The following is a 22,765-nucleotide window of genomic DNA, read 5'->3' as shown; positions in this document are numbered from 1 at the left end:
CAGGATGGTTAAAAACCACTGATCTGGCCGGGCGTGGTGGCGCACACCTTTAATCCCAGCGCTCGGGAGGCAGAGGCAGGTAGATCGCTGTGAGTTCGAGGCCAGCCTGGTCTACAAAGTGAGTTCAGGACAGCCAGGGCTACATAGAGAAACCCTGTCTTGAAAAAACAAATAACAAACAACAAATAAACAAAAAAGAGAACCTCTGACCTGGAGGGAGAAGGGTAACATATAATAAAGGAAGAAAGTCAGATTGGCCCATCGTTCTTCTCCACAGGAGCAGCAGCCTCCCCTGTGAGTCCAGAGAAGGAAAGTGTGAACTCAGGATCTCTGTCCCCTGAGCTGTTGTTGAAGATCACAGAGATACAGCCAAACACGCAGAGACTCAGGGAATGTGATTCCTATGGAGTCTTTTTGTATAAATGAACGAATATCTCTAGAGATAAACTATAGACATCCATGATATGCCTGTAGCATAGAAGTCCTTATGCTAAGGCCCTTGAATTTGTCACTCACTAACTTGCAGGAAAGGGCAATGCTGTCACAGGCACCATGGAGCAAGAGACAGCCTTCAAAGCAACAGGGAGCTCATGGCGATTGATGCTTTCCACACATGGACAGGGAAAGCTACAGTAGCTGGAGGAAGGGATGGAGGAAGAGACGGGTCAGAGATAGGACTCAGGGAAGGTCAAAGGTAAGCACTCCATGAGCCTCTCTGGTTTCTTTCTGGCAGGGAATGAGTTTGGCCTGAGGTATGTCTGATGCAGTTCTGAGTGAGACCCTCTAAAATCTGGGCATCACTGCAGACATGTCTCAGGGCTTGGTTTTCTCCCACATCATACAGGGTAAGTCATGACCTTTGTGCCTAATTGAAGGCAGTGGCCTTTCCCCACCGTTACTTCCTGTCTTAGTCAGTGCTCTATTTCTGTGGAGACACCAAGTGACACACTTCCTCCAACAAGGCCACACCTTCTAAGCCTTCTCATCGAGCCACTCCCTGATGACTAAGCATTCAAATATGGGAGCCTGTGGGGGCCATTCTTATTCACACCACCACACTTCTGTCTTCTGCAGGTACTGCATTCAACACACAGGCACTCACAGGCACACTCAACACACACATCAACACACACACACCTACCAAAAAATACAACTGTGCATTTAAGAATTCCCTCCGTGGTGGCTTCTAAATTAGGGCGCATCTTTGGTAGAAGGTGGAACAAAGTAGAGAATATGAAAGCTGTTTATGTCCCCTCACCTCTCTTTGTCTAGCCCAGGCTAGTCTCAAGTTGCTGATGTAGCCAAGGGTGACCTTGAACCTCAGAGCTTCCTGCCTCTAAGCACAGAGCACGGAGATTACAGGCTCGCACCACAAACTGAGCTTCACTCCCAGCCTCATGTTTATTTTCTATGGGTCATCTGTTAAAACCTTTCTTTTTCTGTTTCCTGTTTGTTTTTGTTTTTTCAAGTCAGGGTTTCTCTGTGTAGTCCTGGCTGTCCTGGACTCCCTTTGTAGACCTTGCTGGCCTGAAACTCGCAGCAATCTGCCTGCCTCTGCTGGGATTACAGGTGTGCACCACCAGGCCTGGCTCTGTTAAAACCTTTCTATTTGGGGGCATTTTATCAATAATTGTGGATAAGTACTCATGTGTTGGGAACTCAGAAACATTTTGTTTTTTGAGACAGGGATTCTTTGTGTAGCCTTGGCTGTCTTGGACTCACTTTGTAGACCAGGCTGGCCTCAAGCTCATAGCTATCCGTCTGCCTCTGCCTCCTGAGATTAAAGGCATGCGCCACCACCCCCTGGCTAGAAACATTTTATTGACAAGATCACATCAGAGAGAGAGAGAGAGAGGAAGCCTCTGAGGGTGCTTCCTTGTGTGGAAACTGGAATTCATTCCTGAGGGAGGAACTCCAGAATGCATGAGCCGCACCCTGGCTCCCACCATTGCCAGGCCGCAGCCTCTCTGCCCACATGCACAGAAAACACTGGGATGGCCCCAACGGTGGTGGGTCCTCCCATAGTGTTTGCCTGGTTGTAATTGCCCATTACTGAAAGGTCAGCCATGAATTTTTGAAAACTTTATTTGAAGCTGTGGGCTTCCTCCTGCTGCTCTGACTTATGGCTTCCTTAAGGCCTCTCCCTTCTGCAGGACGGAGACGGCTTACTCTATGTGCCATTTCTCTTTCAATGTTGGGCTGGAGGCGGTGGGGGCAAGGCCGAGATGCTGGCCAAGATGCTGCCATGTGGAGCCCACAGCATGGTTTCCCTCTGGCTCCACCCTGGCTCCATTCCGACTGGTATTTCCTTCCTGTAGACTCCAGACTTAGCAGGGCCTCCCTCTCCTGGCTGTCCCCCCCCCCATCCCCCCATCCCCCCCCCCCACCACGGACCAGGCAGCCACAGTCCTCCCGGCTGCCTGCGGTGACCTGGTGTCGGCAGCATATTTCAGCCACTAGAACGAATTCATCCTTTGCTTCTCTGACCAGCTCACTGTGGCTCATGTCACCCAACAGTGGCATGGATGGCACAGAGAGCCACAGAACTACGTAGGCCTGGTGAGGGATAGGATGGCTGTTTGGCTTTGTACCCTTCCTGGAAGGAGGCAGCAGTTCCTTCCTGCCTTGGCAAACAGGATTAGGTTAAAATTATTTGTGAGCAGTTAATAGCTCTAAATGTTGAAAGGAAGGAAAGCTGATAAAAATTGAGCCTTTTTCATATCCTGGGCCTTTCTTTGCCAACTTTAAAATGTATTTATCTGCTCTAGCTGGAGGGATGGCTCAGTGACTTCGAGCACTTGGCGTTCTTGCAGAGGACCTAGGTTTAGTTCCCAGTACCCACGTGGTGGCTCACAACCATCCTTTACCCAGCTTCCAGGAGATCTGATGCCCTCTTCTGGCCTTCTTGGACACCAGATGTGCACATGGTACATATGCATGGATGCACATAAGATAAAAACCCAAGCCGGGCATGGTGGCACATGCCTTTAATCTCTGCGCTCGGGAGGCAGAGGCAGGTGGATCACTGTGAGTTTGAGGCTGGTCTGGTCTACAAAGCGAGCCCAGGACAACCAAGGCTACACAGAGAAACCCTGTCTCAAAAACCAAAAACAAAAAAATAAAAAATAAAAACCTAAAAATATATGCAGGCACTTTTAGTTTCTCTTGGCTTCCAGCCACTGCGCATATCTGCCCCTGCCTCCAGCCTGACCTTCCGTGCTTTGTTTTTTTATGGGCTACCCATCTCTCTACCTTGCAAGGTATCCTTATTCCAGTGGTCCCCAAGATGCAGGCTGCCTAAGATCGCTGGTAGGAGCATTAGCCTTGAGGGCATCACTGGAGTCTTGTGTCCCCAAGGCCAGGTCTTTCATGGACAGAACTGCCTTGCTTGTGGACATCTCTCTTTCCTTTGCCTTGCTTCCAGCAGTCATATTTTGGTGGAGACTTCTGTATATGTCTGTGAAGGTGGGCCTCCTTGGGGACTTACCTCCTCTGTCCTCAGGCTGTCCCACTTCGGTTGTCTTGGGACTCCCCGAGCTCTATCATGGTGGCACCTCTGTCAAGCAGGAGGAGGAACTGTACTAGGTTTGGGGAGATCTTGGGCTTTCATGGCATGGCGCATGCTCTTCATGGGTGTAGCCATTTGCTCCTGCAACTCAGCCCCGGTGCGTAGACTCAGCTCTACTTGGGGGAGTGAAGGCTGCTCTCTAATATGGGAGCCTCTCTATCCTGTGGGGTCATTACCTTCCTTCCTTCCTTTCTTCCTTCCTTCTTTCTTTCCTTCCTTCCTCCAACATAAGGTCTCACTATGTAGCTCTGGCTGTCCTAGAACTCAGTAGACCAGGCTGGCCTCAAACTCACAGAGATCCACCCTGCCTCTGCCTCCTGAGTGCCAGGATTAAAGGTGTGTGCTACCATGCCCGGCTTATGGGATCTTTTTTTTCTTTTTTTCTTTCTTTTTTTTTTTTTTTTGAGACAAGGTTTCTCTGTGTCGCCTTGGCTGTCCTGGACTCACTTTGCAGACCAGGCTGGTCTCGAACTCACAGCAATCCGCCTGCCTCTGCCTCCCAAGTGCCAGGATTAAAAGTGTGCACCACCATGCCCAGCTTATGGGGTCATTTTCTTATGTCTTTTTTCTTCCTGCTCTGTCTCTGGGCTTTCCCCCATGTCTGTGAATGCTGTTGGACCCTGCCTGCTTTCCTGGACCACCGCTCTCTGGGTAACTTCTGTTCCTGTGAATTGCTTGTGAACTGAACTCACTCAGATAAAACTACCTAGAGACAAACTTTAAGGTTTCTCCTGCTCCCTACAACCCTCAACACAACCAAGCCCAAACTTTGGGTTTTGTTTTGGCACTCCCTACCCGTGACTGGCTTCCATCTCTGGATTCCCCAAGTGAGTGAAGAGCAGCAATGCCTTTGGTGGGATTTTTCCTCCCTCTAATCTGTAGACTGTCTCCCAGGCTTGCTTTCTGCCCACTGGATCATCTTCTCTGTAACACAGAGCCCAAATGCACCTCTGTTGGGAAACCCTAAAGGCCCTGCTGTTCCACGCCCCTCCCCCACGTTCATTTTGAGCTTCCCAACTACTTCAGGTAATTCAACACAGGAGGTTGTCAGGAGCTGCTCTGGGTGGTGGGAGTGCTAATGATTTGCATCTGACATACTTGCAACTTCCTCTGCCTGTACTGAGCACGTTCCCAGTTCCCTCGGAGCTGGTATATGGCTTTTCCTTCTGTCCAGCTTGCTCTTCCTCCTTAGGGAGAGCAGCCTGTCCTTTAAGGCCTAGCGTAGAGGCTCCCTCATCTTCTTCATGACAGTGGCAGAAGGTCTTGCAGGGATTTGCTTGCACATCTGTTTCCAATCTAGACTGGAGGCTCCCAGGGGATTGGATCCCTGTCTGATTTACTTTTTGAAAAATTCATTTTAATTAAATATTGAGTAGGTATTCATAAAGAATATAAGATTTATAAAATATGTATACACGTAAAGAGGAACAGCATGCACACCTGGAGACCTGGCCTGCCTCATAAGAGCTTGTGAGCCTAAGGTACATCCTGCCCTTTGACATTGTCATGTCATGTTCTCATCAAAAAAGTTCACTCAGGTTGCTAAGTGGTGCACATCTGTAATCCCAGCACTTGGGAGAGGCAGAGGCAGTAGGATCTCTGTGAGTTCAAGGCCAGCCTGTTCTACAAAGCGAGTCCAAGGCCAAAACAGCCAAGGTTACACAGAGAAACCCTGTCTCGAAAAAGCTTAAAAAAGAAAAGAAATGAAAAGGTTCACTCAGGAACCAATCAGTCAAGTGACACACACACGCACACTAATTTACAAAAAGTAATCTCAAAATGTTTTAAATAAGCTTATGATTTTGGGTTGTGTTGCATTCATAGCTCCTCTCAGCTGACTGCTACTGCAGGCTGCCCATAGTCTGAAGGCTGGATGTGTGTATGTATATATATATATATATATATATATGACCAAAAAGAGGTCAAAGACCTAGAATAAATACAAAGGTCAGTTAAGTGTGAACAACCAAAAGAAAGATGAGGGAAGGAAGGGAGGGAGGGAAGGGAGGGAGGGAGGGAACGAAGGGAGGGAAGGAAGGGAGAGAGGGAGGGAGGGAGGAAGAGAGGGAGGGAGGAAGCAAGCAAGCAAGCCTGGTTAGAGTCTTTATGTTCTGTGAGTCCGTTGCTAAGCAAACTCCTTGTGGAATGTTCCCAACTGCACCCAGTCCTGTCATCACCCCGCCCGAACCCTCCTCCTGAGCTCACCTAGTCACTCATCCTTCTGTTTACTTTTGCGTGCTCCCTGAATGTCCACTCCTGGGAAGCACAGTGTGGGTCCTGGGTGCAGCAGGCCTTTCCCTAGGTCCCTGCCAGCCTGTGTGGACGAGATTTCTAAAGAGTTTAAAAGTCAATCTGAGCCAGTCACGGGTCATGGTAGTTCACACCTGCAATCACAGTGGGAGGTAGGCCATGGGTTTGAGGCCAGGTCATAGTTCACACCTGCAATCACAGTGGGAGGCAGGCCATGGGTTTGAGGCCAGGTCATAGTTCACACCTGCAATCACAGTGGGAGGCAGGCCATGGGTTTGAGGCCAGGTCATAGTTGACACCTGTAATCACAGTGGGAGGCCGGCCATGGATTTGAGGCCAGCCTGGGCTACAGAAGCGACACCTCTCCAGTGTGTCAGCAAACTGGTCTGTCCTTTTGTAGTCAGCAGCCATCAAAGGAATACAGGCCAAAGCCAGTCTGAAATGCTCTGCAACAGTAGGAAACCTGGTCTTTGACTTTTTATTGCTCACCCTCTTTCAAACTGGAAAAGAGGTAAATTGTCTGAAACAAACTTAAGCCGGCTCAAAGAAGGAATTCAGGGAATTGACGTTTAGCCTGAATGTTTCTTTTACCTTAAGGACCAAGCAGCTCTGCAGACTGGTTGTACCGGGGTGGACACAGTGTCAGGGGCATTGGGTTTCCTTCAGTGGATCTGAAACTCCACCCAGCCTTACGCCAATGAAAAAATAGCATTGCATCCCTCCTTCTTAGACTCGGCTGAGCACCAGGCTTGCATTGGCATCACCTTGAGGCTTCTTAACAGGGCTGTCCTGGGCTGGAGATGGTTCATCAGCTACCTCAGTCCCTGTTCTATTGCTGTGAGGAGACCCTAGGACCCCAGGAACTATTATAAGAGAAAGCATTTAACTGGGGGCTTGCTTACAGCTTCAGAGGTTCGGTCCATTACCATGGCAGGGAACATGATGGCATGGAGGCGGGTGCTGGAGAAGAGTTGAGAGTGACATCCTGATCTGCAGGCAGAGAGAGGAACTCTGGGGTTGGCGTGGCCTTTTGAAACCTCAAAGTCCACCCTCAGTGACACACTTCCTCCAGCAAGGCCACACCTCTTAATCCGTCTAATCCTTTCAAATAGTGCTACTCCCTGGTCACTAGACATTCAAATATCTGAGCCACATCAGTTAAGAGTAGCGGCTGCTTTTCCAGAGGACCTGGGTTTGATTCCTAGTTACCCTCATGGCCTCTCACAACCAGAGGGTCCAATGTCCTCTTCTGGCCTCTGTGGACAATGGCCACAAATTGTGCACAGGCATACACATACAGGCAAAACACTCATATGCATAAATAAAAATAAAGTTCAAAAGTGCAGTCCATGAGTTCAGTTGGTAGAATACTTGCCTAGCATGCAAAAAGCCCTGGGCTTGGTCCGCAGCCCTCGTAAGTTGGGTACGGTGGGGCCTGCCTATAACCCCAGCTCTTGAGGAGTGGGGTGGGGGCGCTCAGAAGTTCAGGGTCCAGCCAGGCGGTGGCGGTGCATGCCTTTAATCTTAGCAAATTGGGAGGCAGAGGCAGGTGGATCACTGTGAGTTCGAGGTTAGCCTGGTCTACAAAGCAAGTCCAGGACAGCTAAGGCTACACAGAGAAACTCTTGTCTTGAAACAAAAACAAACCAATAAACACAAACAAACAAAAAAGAAGTTCAGAGTCCATTCTTAGCTACAGAGAGAATTCAAGGCCAGCCTGGGCTGCATGAGACCCTGTGTCAGGCAAACAAGTCCACCCCATGTTATATGCACTACTGTATGTCTGCTCTTTCTCAGGGCTTTAGCACAGGGTCCAGGAAATGGCGACTGCGATGATGTCACTGTACAAGAGAAAGAGGCCATGACAGGCTTGGCGTCCCTCTAGGTTGGAAGAGACCTCTGTAAGCTACTTCTATATGATGTGTCTCTAACAGTCATTTTCAATGTCATTTCAGTGTTTCCCGGAGACTGGACCCCAAGGAGCCCCTGGGCAGCCAGAGAGCAACTTCTCCAACCCCAAAGCAAGCTTCCACTACCGCTCCTGGCCGAGAGAGCCCCCGAGAGACAAGGGCCCAAGGCCTGCTAGGCCAGGAGGCTGATGGTCCCCGCAGGACACTGCAGGTAGACAGCAGGACGCAGAGATCAGGACGGTCCCCCTCTGTGTCACCGGACAGAGGCAGCACTCCCACGTCACCTTACTCCGTTCCCCAGATTGCTCCCCTTCCCAGCAGCACCCTGTGTCCTATATGCAAGACCTCGGACCTCACATCGACCTCCAACCAGCCAAACTTCAACACCTGCACCCAGTGTCACAACAAGGTCTGCAACCAATGTGGGTTCAACCCCAACCCTCACCTCACCCAGGTAACTACCCCTGAACCACCTGCGTTGGGCCTCTTCCGCATCTCTCCTCTGCTTCCTCCCATCCTTCTACCAACCCTGATCAGGGCCATCTTCCTTAGCCACTGGTGCCCACGCACCCCTGATGGGGGTGGGGGTGGGGGTGGGGCTACAGGTTCCAAGATATAGAGTCAGAGGACAAGTTCTGGTACAATGTCTCCTGAGAGATTCCTGTACCCTAAGAACTTGGAAGAGGCAGGAGCAATGGCTCAGCAGTTAAGAACAGCACCTGCTCTTCCAGAGGACTGGGATTCAGTTCCTAGCACCCATTAAATGGCTCCTAATCATCTGTAACTCCAGTCCCCGGAAACCCAATGCCCTCTCCACACAGGGTGCACAGAGACATATGTGCAGGAAAACAGCCATACTCAAAAATATAAAATATGGTCAGTACTTTTAACCTGGCAGTGGTGGTGCAGGCATTTAATCCAGTGCTCAGGAAGCAGAGGCAGGAGGGTCTCTGAGTTTGAAGCCAGTCTGATCTATAAAGTAGTTCCAGGACAGCTAGGACTACACAGGGAAACCCTGTATCAAAAAACCAAAACAAGGGGCTGGAGAGATGGCTCAGTGGTTAAGAGCGCTGCCTGCTCTTCCAGAGGTCCTGAGTTCAATTCCCAGCAACCACATAGTGGCTCACAACCATCTTTAATGTGTTCTGATGCCCTCTTCTGCAGATAAAGCACTCATACACAATAAATAAATAAATCTTAAGAAAAAAAAAAGAAAAAGTATTCAAAAAACCAAAACAAACAAGATTAATGCACAAAGTTAGAAAGAGTCTCAGAATAGAATTTTTTTTTCTTTTTGGTTTTTCAAGACAGGGTTTCTCTGTGTAACACCTTGCTACCCTGGAGCTCACTCTGTAGACCAGGCTTGCCTCAAACTCACAGAGAACCAGCCACCTCTGCCTCCTGAGTGCTAGGATTAAAGGCGTGCACCACCACTGCCTGGCTTACAAAATGCTTTTTAACTGGTTTAATTTTAGCCTAGGGGTGGGGGTGGGGGTGGGGGGGCAGGCCTTGGATCGAGAAAGAGAAATTCGTAGGGACAACTTCTCCCAAAGGGTACGACTCCATTAGCGATTATGTTTGCCTCCAAGGAGAGTCAAGTTTCCCTAGCCCTGGGCCTGCCTCTCTCCTTGACAGTCCTGGAGAGGGGCACAATGTAAGGGGATCACACTTCTAGGAGGGTCTGGGAAGTGCACCCCAGCTGGTCTCGGGACAGAGAGTGCCTCTCTGTGTTCCAGTGCCAGGGGCCTAAGGACTAGGCTGTCCTCTCCAGTGTTGGGGTGGAGACCAAGCAGTCGCAAGAGTATCAGCATCCTCCTCTCACAAAGAGCTGTACTACAGGACTCTATCCATGCGGTCAGCCTCTTTTTGCCCCAAAGGACCGTCCATCCACATCTTCACCGTGGCTTTGTTCAGGATGCTCTGTGTTGGAGTGGGATGCCCAACAGAGCCTTTGGTGACCCAGAGGCTGGGTACTCCCATCAATTAGCTAAGTTAGGACCACACTTTTGAAATACACTGAGTGGGTCTTCTGGCATCCTTGTACCCCCACAGGGTAACCCACAGAAGTCTGCTTGTCCCCCAAAAGACCGCCTTGGACGGGGTGGAAAGAGGCTACTCTAGGCAGCCCCTGGGATTTATCAGCAGCTGGAGTTGTTTGGATCGTGTAGGAGGGGAGATAAGTGAGAATAATTGTTAACAGGTCAGGGGCTATATATGCTGTGAGGTGCTGTGGGTGTGGGATGTGTGGTTTTCAGGAGGAAAGTGTGAGATTCTGGGGAAGGAGCCGATGACTCAGTGCTTTTGGAGTTGCTCCTGGAATGTGGAGGCTTCCTGAGGAGGCGATGCTCGCTCCCGCGCGCGTGACGATTGCATCTGTGATTAGAAACAGACCCATTTGCACCGATCAGTTAAGTAAGCGTTAGCTGTTCCATATTGAGGATGGTGTGATCAGCAACGGGGAAGCTCACCTGTTTGATCTAATCAGCTGAGAATTCAGAAGCACCTGACCTCCCAGGAGCAGGAAGTCCTGGCAGATGGCCCATGTGTCTGCGGGCCGCCATCACCCATCGCTGTGTTGCTTGCTCCCCTCTGGGGCTCATTTGTGGGGCAGCCCTAGGTGGGGTGGGTGGGAATCAGGAAAGAAGCACACGGGGGGGGGGGGGCCCTGCAGTCTGGTGGGTACCCCAGCACTCCTATGCCACAGCCTTAGCCTCTTTGTTCCTTCAAGCCCAGAACCTTTAGAGAGATGGGAAGGGAGCCAGCCTTTGTGCCTAGAAAAACAGCAGAGTAGGAGGACCTTGGAGACACTCTGTCCATCTGCCTTGTTGTGCTGGGCGGAAGCTGAGGCTCACGGCCAGGAGGAAAGAAGGCCTCAAAGTTACTGCAAATTCGCAGTATTTTATGGAGAACAAACCTCTTGGCCAAATACTTCAAACAAATGCTGGGCTGGACAGATCAAGTAGTCCTTTAATGTGAGCTCTTGGCATCCTCGTGGCACCCAGAGCTCTTAGATAGGACTAAAAGCTGGCAGTCTTTCTTGGGCTTGCTGTCACGGAGCACGGGAGGTGCTGCTGTTCTGCAGCGCCCCATTTGAAAAAATGCTGTCTTAGTCTGTTCTACAGGCCTGTGCCCCACAGACGTGCTATCTCCTGGGGCCCCCAGGCAGAATCTTTGCTTCCCTGGAGCTGGCTTTCAGAGCTACTCCTATCAAGGAAAACTAACCCTTGTCACATTTTCCTGAGGAGTGGCAAAGCATGGTTGTCAAGCCAGTGCCCTTGCCCTTTGTTACTTGCTAAGAGCAGAGTTACCTCCTGGGCCATACTTTAATATGACGAGAAAACAACTTTATAGGCTTTGTCCGCCCATCTGTTTAATCTGTCCTGGGAAACCGTGTCTATTCTGTATACCTCTAACTTGGTCTAGCCTGAGGTTCTCCATATGTGAGAGGCTGGTTTTGAAGTCAAGTGTGTTCGAGTGATGGTGAGTGTGTGTGTGTGTGTGTGTGTGTGTGTGTGTGTGTGCGCGCGCGTGTGTGTGTGACCTTTTATAGGAGACTCGATAACATCACATACTTTCTTCAGTGGTCCAATTGGAGTTTAAAAGGGTGGGGAGTACTGTCATGCCCAGTTCAGATACACTACAGCCAGCCACAGGAGGGAGTGTGGAAATGCTGGGCCTTGGATGGCTGGCCCTGCCAGGCCAGGTCCTCTGTCTAGGGCCTGTCAATAGGATGTATGGACAAGGGGGGAGATTTAGCAGTTCCAGAGAGGAACAAGGACCACACAAATGGCATGGAGGATCTCAGGGCCTATTCTTAGGTATTGGATATGTGATCATGAAAATGTAATATTTCTCTTAGGTGTCATGACTGAAGACTTGCTAATTGGTCTGTGACTCAGGTCACCATGCAGATGGGAGAAGGGTGGAGCCCTCTTGCTGACCCTGCTGTAGAGGAGCCAGTGAACAAAGACAGAAACCGGGTGCCACTGCGCGATGGTCGCCCTCAACCAGTGATTTTATTTTTGTATCTTTTGGAATCAGTCAGGGTCTTACTACTTTACTTTAGCGGGTGCTACAAAATAGCACACGAGGCTCGGAAATGAGTCACACACAGGGAGAACAGCGTCATTTGGCCAGTCATGTAAGTCACCATTCTGCCCATGCCCCGTTGGCTGGCTATGGAGGCTCCATAGAACAGAAGCTTGCCACACACTTTGCTAGGTTTTTGCGTGTGTGGGGCATATCACAACTGAAGAGAGCCAGGCGGTGGTGGCCTACACCTTTAATCCCAGCACTCAGGAGGCAGAGGCAGGCAGATCACTGTGAATTCGAGGCCAGCCTGGTCTACAAAGCGAGTCCAGGACAGCCAAGGCTACACAGGGAAACCCTGTCTCAAAAAGCCAAAACAAAACAAAACTGAATAGTAACTGGGGGAGTGCCATGTCCAGCACAGCTCCAGGGACAGACCTGACTGGGCCATGAAGGAATGAGGAAAAGACAGACAGACAGTCAGGAAAGCTTGGGTCAGGTGAGCCTGGCTCTCTGTGGAGAAACTGCAGCACGCTGGAAGCTCAGCGTGTTTATTGTACAGAGGTGAGGAGAGAGGCTGGCTCATTGCAGCCTAGCAGAAGGAGGAGGAAGGCTTGGCTAATCTTGGCAGGAGCAGTCTCTGTGGGGGAGTAGTCTCTAGGCCATAAGTACCTGAGGGGAGGAAGCTATAAGAACAGTTTCTGCACATACTGTCAACATTCACACTCATATCCCCCAGGAGTGCTTGCCACCGCTCTGAGGCTCACCTTGGGGGCGGGGAGAGCTTTGCCATTTCCCATGGGTCTGAGGCTAGCATCCTTGACATGGCTGCGCCCAATTCAACAGCACAATCCACTTGGAACTTCATTCACTCAGGGATTTCTTCACTCCCCGGGGAGAGGAGCTCAGAACAGGCTCCATTTATAGACAAAAGACAGTTTTATGCAATCTTGGCTTATTCTGGATCACTCTGGAGCAAAACAACATAAAGAGTCAAACACAGCGGTTAGTCGTCTAGTTCCTCCCCCCACCGCCCACCCCCGTGGGGGAGGTGTCTCACTTTTCTTCATAATAAAATTGATCTGAAATAAATAGGATTGGGCTAGCCCTTCTTCTGGAAGGTCATTTCTTCTTGGAATTTTTTTTTTCAATTCAAGCCAGGTAAAGAATTACACCTGTGGGCTTGGAGATGCCTCAACAGTTAAAAGCACTTGCTACTTAATACAAGAGCAGAGGACCTGAGTTCAGTTCCCAAGTACCCACAAGGCAGTTTACAGCTATCTATAATTCCAGTTCCAAAGGAATCTGATGCCCTCTCCTGGCTATCTTGAGTACTGCATGTACAATGGCGCACTTCGATGCATACAGGCAAAGCGCGAAATAAAAATACACCTTTTTAAAAATTAAAAAGATTTCACCTGTTAGAAACGATGCTAAAATACCATGCAGACATGCAGAGTATTTCCTTTTGGCATCAGCACTGTTTTTTACCAACCACAAGAAACCCTTGCTCTGACAACACATCGATCGCAGGAGAGCAGAGATGTTGACATTCAGCGCTGGGGGTGGGGAGGAAGTGGGGAGATGCTTCTCCTAGTCTAGATGTAAATGTCCTCAGTGTCACAGCTGTCCAAAGTAGAAGCAGGCGCACGAGGACCGACCTCCGTGGCTTTGCTGAAGCCACAGGCCCCGTCAGGCCTCTCCAGTCATCTGCTACAGGAAGGAGGGCCTGTTCCTGTCTGTCCCGACAGTCTGAGGGAGAAGGCAAGGCACAGCCGTCGCATGACTGCTGTGAAGGTGGAAGAGCCCGTGGCCTGCAGTGAGCCGTAGGAGAATATGAGCAGTGACTTTGCTCACTGCGCCCTCCTCAGAGCCTGTGGGACCTCTCCGAGCAGCCCCTGAAGCACATGCTGGCCCAGGCCTCCTGTTGATGAGAGTGTCCCTGACCTGTGAGTGACGTCCAAGGAATGAGTACAGCGTGAAGGTTCGGCACCTGCAGGCCCAGACGCCAGTGGGTTGCCAGAGCCTGTGCCTGCCAGGTCCATCCTGCTCCTGTGAGGGGCATGAGGGCTCCCCACCCAGACAGGGTTTTTCTGTGTAGCCCTAGCTGTCCTGGAGATTGATTCACTTCTGCGCTCCACTTGAGAAAACTGCAAGGCTGATGAGATGGCTCAGCAGGTGAAGATGCTTAACATCAAGCCTGACATCCTGAGTTCAAACCCCAGGGTCTGCATGGTGGAAAAAGAGAAGTTACCCTTTGACCTCCAAACACATGCCATGGCCACACACACACACACACCACATGAGAGAGAGAGAGAGAGAGAGAGAGAGAGAGAGAGAGAAGAGAGAGAGAAGAGAAGAGAAGAGAAGAGAAGGAGAGAGGTGGCAGCGGGGGTGGGGGGAGAGGGAGAAAACAAAACAAAACAAAGAGTGAGAGTGTGAGAGTGAGAGTGTGGCCATGCCCTTACCTTTTTCAGGTTTGGATGCTGCTGAGACCAAGGCAGGTCTGTTTAACTTGCTGCACCCCCTACCCTTACCCTGATGGAGAGCCTTGGGCTTAGACACTTACCCAAGGTGGGTGGTGCAGAGAAGGCAGGGAGCTGGTATCTAAGCCTCTCCCTCTAAGGCCTGCATCCCACTCCTTCCCTGCAAGGGCCAGGGCACCAGATGGCCCGGGGGTGGTGCTGTGAGCAGCACAGAACCCTCAGCGGTAGCCAGCAGCCTTGTCCCCTTTCCTCTGCCCCCTCCTGGCCACATTGCTGCTGGGGCCAGATTCAAACAAGGAGCGGGTGTTATAAAGGCATAGGACCTGGATTGTGCTGGAAAATAAAATAAAAAGAAAGGAAAAGTGTCCTTCTCCAGGAAGAGATGGCTGTAGCCATTTCCCCTAAGCCCTAAAGAAAGTGGAAGTGGACCTCTAGGCAGGCGGGATGTATGTGGGGATGTGGGGGGTGTGGGGGAGATCTTAACCGCCATGTGCCTAGTCTTCAGGCAGTGTGCCTTATAGTAGCCACCTTGATTAAAAGATAGCAGCAACAACCAAAGCTTTCAGTCACTAAAGGAAAGCACTCCAAGCTTCTGCCAGCTCTCAGGCAGCCACCTCTGTTGCTAGAACACCGCCCCAGGCTGACTGTTTTCAGAAGAGAGGACCAATTGGATCCACTGGGGACATGAGACCAGACCCACTTGGGACATGAGAAAAAGATGAGACTGCTGGGGCATGGGATGCTTCATGGCTGTAGCTATCAGACATGGAATGCTCCCTCCAGCCACAAAACAGGGCTATTCAGCTGAACACAAATGTGAAAGCAATCCAAAGCAGAAAATGCAGAATTTTATCCCTAAAACTCTTGTTCTTATACATAAAGTCAAAGGAAATAGAATGAAGACAATGGAGTAAAGATGGAAGAGAAAAGGGGGGTGACGAGATGGCTCAGTGATAAAGGGGCTTGCTGCCAAACCTGATGAACTGAGTTCAACTCCCAGGACCTGGCTCTTGCAAGTTGTGCTTTGACCTACACCCACAAGCCGTAATGCATGCCTACATAGGCACACACAAGTTAACTCTCAAATAATAAGAACGATCTTGACGAAAAACAAAGTTGGAGGGGCTAAAGAGATGCCTTAGTGGCTAAGAGCACTTGCTGTTTCTTCTAGAGGACCAGCGTTCAGGTCCCAGTGCATGTATCAGGTGGCTCCAGGTGCCCTCTTCTGGCTTCCATGCACGAGAGAGAGAGAGAGAGAGAGAGAGAGAGAGAGAGAGAGAGAGAGAGAGAGAGAGAGACAGACAGACAGACAGACAGACAGACAGAGACAGACAGACAGACAGACAGACAGAGTGTGTTTCTGGGATTCAACCCCACAGCCTTGCACAGATTACACTTATACCAGGTACCAAGCATTCTGCTATCAAGTTACAATCAAGGTAAAATGATCTTCGTCAAGAAGCACCAAGAACGTCCAATGGAGAAAAAGCTTAATGCTGCTGGGAAAGCTGGGTGTCCAAATGCAAAAGAACAAAACTGGACCCTTGCACCATCCGTGTACAACACTAAGCCCAAAGTGAATGCAGCACTTACACCCAAGGGGGGGTGCTGTAAACCTCTTAGGAGGAAATGCAAGGCAAACTCTTCCAACTTTGGACTTGGTGGTTTCTTGTCTTAAGACATCAAAGGCACAGTCAACAGAGAAAAACACAGATTGGACTGGGTGAAAATTTAAGACGTTTAAGAGAAAATATCAAAGTATACAAGCAAAGTCTATAATCCAGCAACCAAAAGACACCAGGGGGACCACTTGACGGACGCCGATGCCTTGATGGTGAAGCAGCAGCAAGCAGGCAGTATCTTCCTCCTCAATATTGTATAGTGAGAAAACTCAAACCCACAGAAAAGCTGAAAGAATTGTATAAGAAATACAGATCCTGCTGGGTGTAGTGGCACAAGGCTTTAATCCCAGCATTCAAGAGGCAGGTGGCTCCCTGTGAGTTTGCGGCCAGCCCGGTCTACAGAGCGAGTCCAGGACAGCCAAGGCTACACAGAGAAACCCTGTCTCAAAAAAACCAATAAATAAATAAATAAAATAAAAAGAAAGAAAAAAGAAAAGAAATGCAGACCCACTATCTGCATCTTTCATTTGCCTGTGACTCTCCTGGTTTTTTGTTTGGTTATTTGGGGTTTTTTGCAGGGAGCCTTTCTGGCTATTAAGACAAGGTTTCTCTGTGTAGCCCTGGCTATCCTGGAACTCATTATATAGTTCAGGCTGGCCTTGAACTCACAGGGATCTGCCTGCCCTCTGCCTCCTGAGTGCTAGGATTAAAGGCGTGTATCACCATGCCTGAATTTCTCCTGGCTCTATCATATCTCTATCCTTCTGTCTGCTTGTCCATCCCTCTGTCTGGCCATCTGTCCATTCAGCTAATTTCTTTGTTGATTTACTGGCCACTTCAGCAGGCATATAACTATTAAGTAGGATTCAGTATGCACTGTAGGTTATTTTAGGTAAAACACACACATAATGACATTTACAGAGTTTAAATGTACCGTCTAGTGAGCTTTGGAGTGCTGCTGGGTCAGGCCCATGGGGACTGTGGGTCTTCTGCCGATGGGGAAAGTCAGCTCAGGGGTGCCTGGGAGGCAGGAGGCAAGGACATATGATAAGGCCGAGATGAAGATACTTGGAAAGCAGCAAAATCCAAGACAACAGAAGGATGTAAAGCCGGGGTGAACTCAAAAGGTCCTGGGGATTTAAAAGGGAGAGAGGCTGAGGCCTCAGAATGCTTAGGCTCTCCACCTTCACAACCCTATCCTCAGATCTGGGGCACACTCCGAGGGCCTACCTTAGAACTCTGGGTTAGCGCAGGCCTATTCTGCCGGTCATGTCTGACTGGGTCATATATTTTTTTTCCCTGTCATGCTCCACAAACTGAGATCACAGTGGACAGGCAAAGCACGCTGTTGGTGGCTGTGCAACAGCGAGTGTGGGATAAGGCTGGTGGTCGCCACTGCTGTACGAAGGCCTAGACACTGGCCTCTCCTTGATGTCTAGGGATCATGGGGGTTAGGGATGGAGGAGGGCCGCACCTCCTACTGAGACCTGAGCAGTGACTCACAGCCCAGAGAGGCATAAAGCCATGCTGGTATGGGGCCATCCCAGGAACCTCTCTGGCTTTGGTAGCAGCAAGTCTCCTTCATAACCCTCCTCTGTGATGTTTAAAACGGAAATAATGTATTCAGTATCAGGCATGATGTCAGTGCCGAGTGATCCAACGCTGAATGTGACTCTCCTGGTGAGGGCTAGGGCCCACAGACATTCAGCTCACCACAGGAGGACAGGCCAAGTGGTGCGGATCTGCAGCCCCGGCCTCTGTTACAGAGGCCAGTGGAGGGAAATAGCAAAAGAACCTGTTTGTTCTGGAGCCCTTAGGGCGTTCTAGCAGCCTTCCTCCCTGGGCCATCCTGTGAGGCCAGATGTGCCCAATATACCTGGACCCTACCTGAGACTGATACGCCATGGTAGGTCCCAGGCCACTGACATCCTTGTCTGGAGGAACTGTATTAAAGCCCCTATCTCCCTCAGCTGCCCCAGAAACCAGTAGAAGCAGGGAGTGGCTGTTGCAGACAGGTCACTTTTAACCTTTTCACTCCACTCAGGGTTCACAGAACCAGCTGCCTGTTCCCCTGGTCTTGAGGGGCTGCTTAGCTGCTCTTGTGCTTACTGCAGACACGAGATTCTTGTTCTGGAAGAAGTCCTCTCCGAGCCGTGGAGCATAGGGCCATGCCTCTGCACATCCCCAGCAGGCTTCCGGTGGGGTAGACAAGCTGTGGAGAGCCGCATTCCTGCAGCCCCTGCTTCCCCTCAGCCCTGTGCGTGGCACCTGGCACCTTCTCTTCCTTCCTGCCTCCAGGCTCGCACTAGGGTTTAGGGAATGCACAGAGCCCCCCCCCCTTCCCTCCCCCTGCCCTCACCAACCTTCTGAGATGGTGGGATGGGCTTCCTTGATGGAAGGAAGTGTCAGATGGATGGAAGTTTGTGTCATCTACCTTAGGGCACCCCAGGAAGGTACTTCCAGTTCTATTGTCTCTGGGAGCGTGAGGCATGAGCTGTGCACATCTACTGAGCCAGTGCCTGGTCGGGATAGTGGGACCCTGAGGGGACTCCTGTCACACTAATAGGAGAATTAATCCCTTTAATTCTGGTGGACAGCTTTGAGGGTACCTAAGAGTCACAGATGAGGACTCACTCTATGCAGCTAAGGAAGGCTGCAGTTGCCACTGGTCCTGAGGCCAGAGCATCTGTCTCCCCATGGCATTTTCCCTGTGTACCCTGCCTGCTTGGACAGGTATGGGGGGGTGGGTGCCCAGCTGCCATCTCTGTCTCTAGTCCCATAGTGTGTCCTGGTAAAGACCTTGGAAAAGGGAGAAGAGGCCAGGCTAGGTCTTTCCCAGCAAGCCCCTGGGGACCTTTTGGGAGGCCGAAAGGAAAGCCTTGTTGAGTTGAGCTAATGCCCTCTGCCAGGGTCCTCCTTGGGGGGCCTCATGAACCAGGGCTTCTCTGCCTGAGCCTGAGCCTGGGAGAGACTGGGGGAGGACACGGTCAAGGCTCCCCGCCGCCGTCTGGAAAAGGCTGGATAGAAATAGCTGTGCCCATCTGGCAGATGAGTCACGGAGGGGTGTTTCAGCCATTTCTTGAAGAAATTCTATTTTAGGTGAGATGCCTGTGGCACAGCCTTGGTGATGGGGGCTGGGGGAAAAAAGGTGCTGCTGGTGAGCACAGGACTGTTTTGGTTTTTAGCACGTGCCTTTGCTTAGCCCTATATAGACCCAAGGCAGGGTCACCCTGAAGTCCCCAAACAGGGAACTTAACTTCTCAGACCCCAGGAAGTCTTACCATAAGTGCACAACTGGATTGGAACACTGGGTGCAGCCTAGGCCTCTAAGTACCACAGGAATGGATTTGATGGCTGCCCCCCTGGGCCAGAGAACGTGTCCCTCATTAGAGAGCAATGCCCTTGTAGAGCCTCTCCTCAGATAAGCAGAAGCAGCCCATCTCTGAGAACTCTCCCTTTGATGAGAGTGAGCCCCTCCCCACCCAGAATGAACTTCCAAGGAGGGCACCAGGCACTGGAAAGTTTTTCCTACGGTGTTCTTCATCCAGTGTAGACAAAGTCTCACTGGGTCTTCAAAAGTGCAGGGTGGGTTAACAGTCCCCAGCTGGGCCTAGGCTGGCCTGCTTTCGCCTCATGTCCTTAGGTTCTAGAGCTGGGGAGATGGATATTCCGGTGTCTACAGGGGTGGATTCTACTGACGTGGCCACCAGAAGAGGTGAGGCTAGCAGGTACAGGACTCCAGGCTGCCCAGCCTGGGAATCAGGCATTCAGTTGGGGGCTGCAGTGGCTGCTCTTGCCAGCAGCAACACTTTCTAGTCCCGTGACCACACTGTTTCCACACACTGCTCACTCATTTAGCCTTTGTTTCCTCTAGGGTGCTTGGCACCAGGGGGTGCTAACCACAGTGTGATGCTTTCCTCACTGTTGGGTGCTGCTCTTGGATTCCTGGGTTAGGGTGCCTGAGCTCAGGCTCCCCACCTGACAAGCCACCCCATAGCAGCAGAGACCCATTGCAGCCTTGAGTATTGCTTTGAGTATTGCTTGGCATAGCAGGAGACCCAGGGTGTCAGGAGCAAGGCAGCCAAGAAAGATGACAGGAAAAGAAGCCAGGTGGAAAGCAAGGTCGGGGTGTTATGATGAGGGGCTTCCCTAGTGTGCTGAGAAGTCCTTAGACAGCGTGAGTCTGCAGGTGGCATGCTCTGACTTATAAGCGGTTTTACTTGGCCGAAAGTATTTACTTATGAGACTAGAAATCCAAGAGGAAAACGTCTCTGTTCTGTTATTCATTCAGCACCCAAGTGACATGCAAGACTTAGACTTGTCCTGTGGCATGGTCACATGCCCATCCCTGTACAGGTTCATGGCAACATGAATACCAGCATGTGTCTTATCCCATTATTATGCCGTTTTCCTTGCCTTGTGGTTGGAGGTGTGGTGCTTGCCTAATGTGCATGGAGCCCTGGGTTTGGTCACAGACACCATAAAACAAACAGTAGCATAACCTCCAAATTAAAAAAATGCCAAAAGTCTTCAATCAGTCAATTCTCCTCATCAGTGCCTCTTGCTTACTCTCTAGGGTTTTCATCATGTATCTTCCCTTCAGTGAGACTCTAAGGTCTTCCTGGACAGGAGCCATACCGTGGCTTCTTATTCCTTATGCTTTTCTCTCTCACCTATCACTGGTTTTTCTGTTTTTTGGGGGGGGGAGGTTGTTTGTTTGTTTTGTTTTGAGTTTTTTTTTTTTTTCAAGACAGGGTTTCTCTGTGCAGCATTAGCTATCCTGGACTCACTTTGTAGACTAGGCTAGCCTCGAACTCACAGCAATCCACCTGCCTCTGCCTCCCAAGTGCTGGGATTAAAGGCGTGCGCCACCATGCCTGGCTCACCTATCACTCTTTACTTAGTAATTCTGCATGATGTGTGTGGGTGTGTGTGCACGTGCACATGTGTGTGCATGCATGAGTGAGTGCGTGCAAGCATGTGTGTGTGCCTGCCTGCCTGTCTGTCATGCAGATAATGACCTCAGGTGCCTCCCATCCCTGCAGCAGCCTGAGCCCTGTGCACTATGACGCCGACTGCTCTGCTGACCATGTGGTTTCTTCCCTCAGGTGAAGGAATGGCTCTGTTTGAACTGTCAGATGCAGAGGGCTCTGGGAATGGACATGACCACTGCGCCTCGATCCAAGAGCCAGCAGCAGCTACACTCCCCGGCCCTGTCTCCTGCCCACTCCCCAGCCAAACAGCCTCTGGGGAAGCCAGAGCAAGAGAGATCTCGGGGCCCAGGGGCCACACAGTCTGGTCCCCGCCAGGCTGAAACAGCCAGGGCCACCTCAGTGCCTGGGCCTACCCAGGCAACTGCCCCTCCAGAGGTGGGGAGGGCGTCTCCTCAGCCCCCTATCTCCACCAAGCCTTCCACAGCTGAGCCCAGGCCACTTGCAGGAGAGGCCCAGGGCAAAAGTGCCACCACAGTGCCCTCTGGGCTTGGTGCTGGTGAACAGACCCAGGAGGGCCTCACCGGGAAGCTCTTCGGCCTTGGAGCATCACTGCTAACCCAGGCGAGCACCCTTATGTCTGTGCAGCCAGAGGCTGACACCCAGGGCCAGCCTTCCCCTAGTAAGGGGCCACCCAAGATCGTCTTCAGTGATGCCAGCAAGGAGGCTGGTCCAAGACCCCCAGGCACAGGGCCTGGGCCTGGGCCAACACCTGGAGCCAAAACTGAGCCTGGGGCTAGAACAGGTCCTGGATCAGGGCCTGGAGCCCTGGCAAAAACTGGAGGAACAGTCAGCCCAAAGCATGGCAGAGCAGACCATCAGGCAGCATCCAAGGCCGCTGCCAAGCCAAAGACCACGCCGAAGGAAAGGGCCACCTGCCCACTGTGCCAAGCCGAGCTCAATGTGGGTGGCAAGGGCCCAGCCAACTACAACACCTGCACCACCTGCAAGCTCCAGGTGTGCAACCTGTGTGGCTTTAATCCAACGCCCCACCTGGTGGAGGTAAGAGAACTGGGACAAGCCAGTTTCCTTGAACTTTGTTGAGGAGGCGGGGCCTAGAGTATGGGGAAAGGAGAGACAAGGGAACCAGGATAAGCAGAGAGAGCTAGCTCTGCAGCCTGCACTGACAGCGGATGCTACAGAGGGCTCCTGATCCACTTCCTGCCCCCTGCCGCAGGCTCCAGTTCTTCTGTCCCACTGTTACAATAGGAGGGTAATGGTGGTTCTTGGTTCTCATTGGCTGGCCAGTGCTGTGGGGCTGAGTCCAGGCTTAGGGGGCCTTAACTGGCCTTCCCAGCTCCAGCTCCTGAGAACATGACCATGGTGAAAGATGTCAACCTCTTGGGTCAGGTAGGAAGACCCTGAAGTCCCATCCTGCTCTGGATCTATGATTCTCACAAAAGTAGGGAGCCGAAGGGGGCATGAGGTATGTCCTACCCCTGCCCCAGGCTCCACGCCAGCCAGCGGTATCTACACTTGCTCCTCTCTCTTAAGGTTATGGACATAAATGTTTATGTGTTGAAGGCCTATGCTTTCATCACACATCTCCCCTGGGAAGGACTGAGCTCTCCTAAGGGTTAGGATGCTCAGAAATGCTTTTTTTCTCCATAGGAAAGTTTGAGGGAAAGCTGGGGCCGTAGGTACTCTTTCCTCTGTTCCTGCTCCAGGAGTGTGTACTGGGACTGGGACAGAGCCAAGGAGGAGGAGGAAGGAGGCCTGGTGTCAAGCCTAGTGTTCTGCTCAAGCTGGGAGTCCTGGAAAGGCCTGAGAGACAGAGGTCCAGGCAGAGCTCAGCCATCCTGGGCCTCATGACTGTGTGCTCTTGCCCCAGCCCCACTGCCTCTCTCCTTTGCCGAGTGTAACTTTGCCGTGGCTGCCTTTATCACGTCTGAGCATAATCTGATTGACT

At 51.1% G+C, this 22,765-nt stretch overlaps 1 protein-coding gene across 1 annotated transcript in view; it reads left to right on the top strand.

Annotated features, from left to right (window-relative positions):
• Positions 1-22,765, top strand: part of Bsn (bassoon presynaptic cytomatrix protein) — a 90,195-nt gene that overhangs the window by 41,671 nt on the left and 25,759 nt on the right. Inside the window, exons 2-3 of the mRNA XM_051139982.1 lie at positions 7,774-8,182; positions 20,974-21,858. Coding sequence (XP_050995939.1) covers positions 7,774-8,182; positions 20,974-21,858 — 1,294 coding nt within the window. The remainder of the gene's footprint in view (positions 1-7,773; positions 8,183-20,973; positions 21,859-22,765) is intronic.

This window comes from Acomys russatus, chromosome 32 (genome assembly GCF_903995435.1).
Source record: "Acomys russatus chromosome 32, mAcoRus1.1, whole genome shotgun sequence".
Taxonomy (NCBI): domain Eukaryota; kingdom Metazoa; phylum Chordata; class Mammalia; order Rodentia; family Muridae; genus Acomys; species Acomys russatus.
This window is presented reverse-complemented; position numbering and strand designations above follow the sequence as displayed.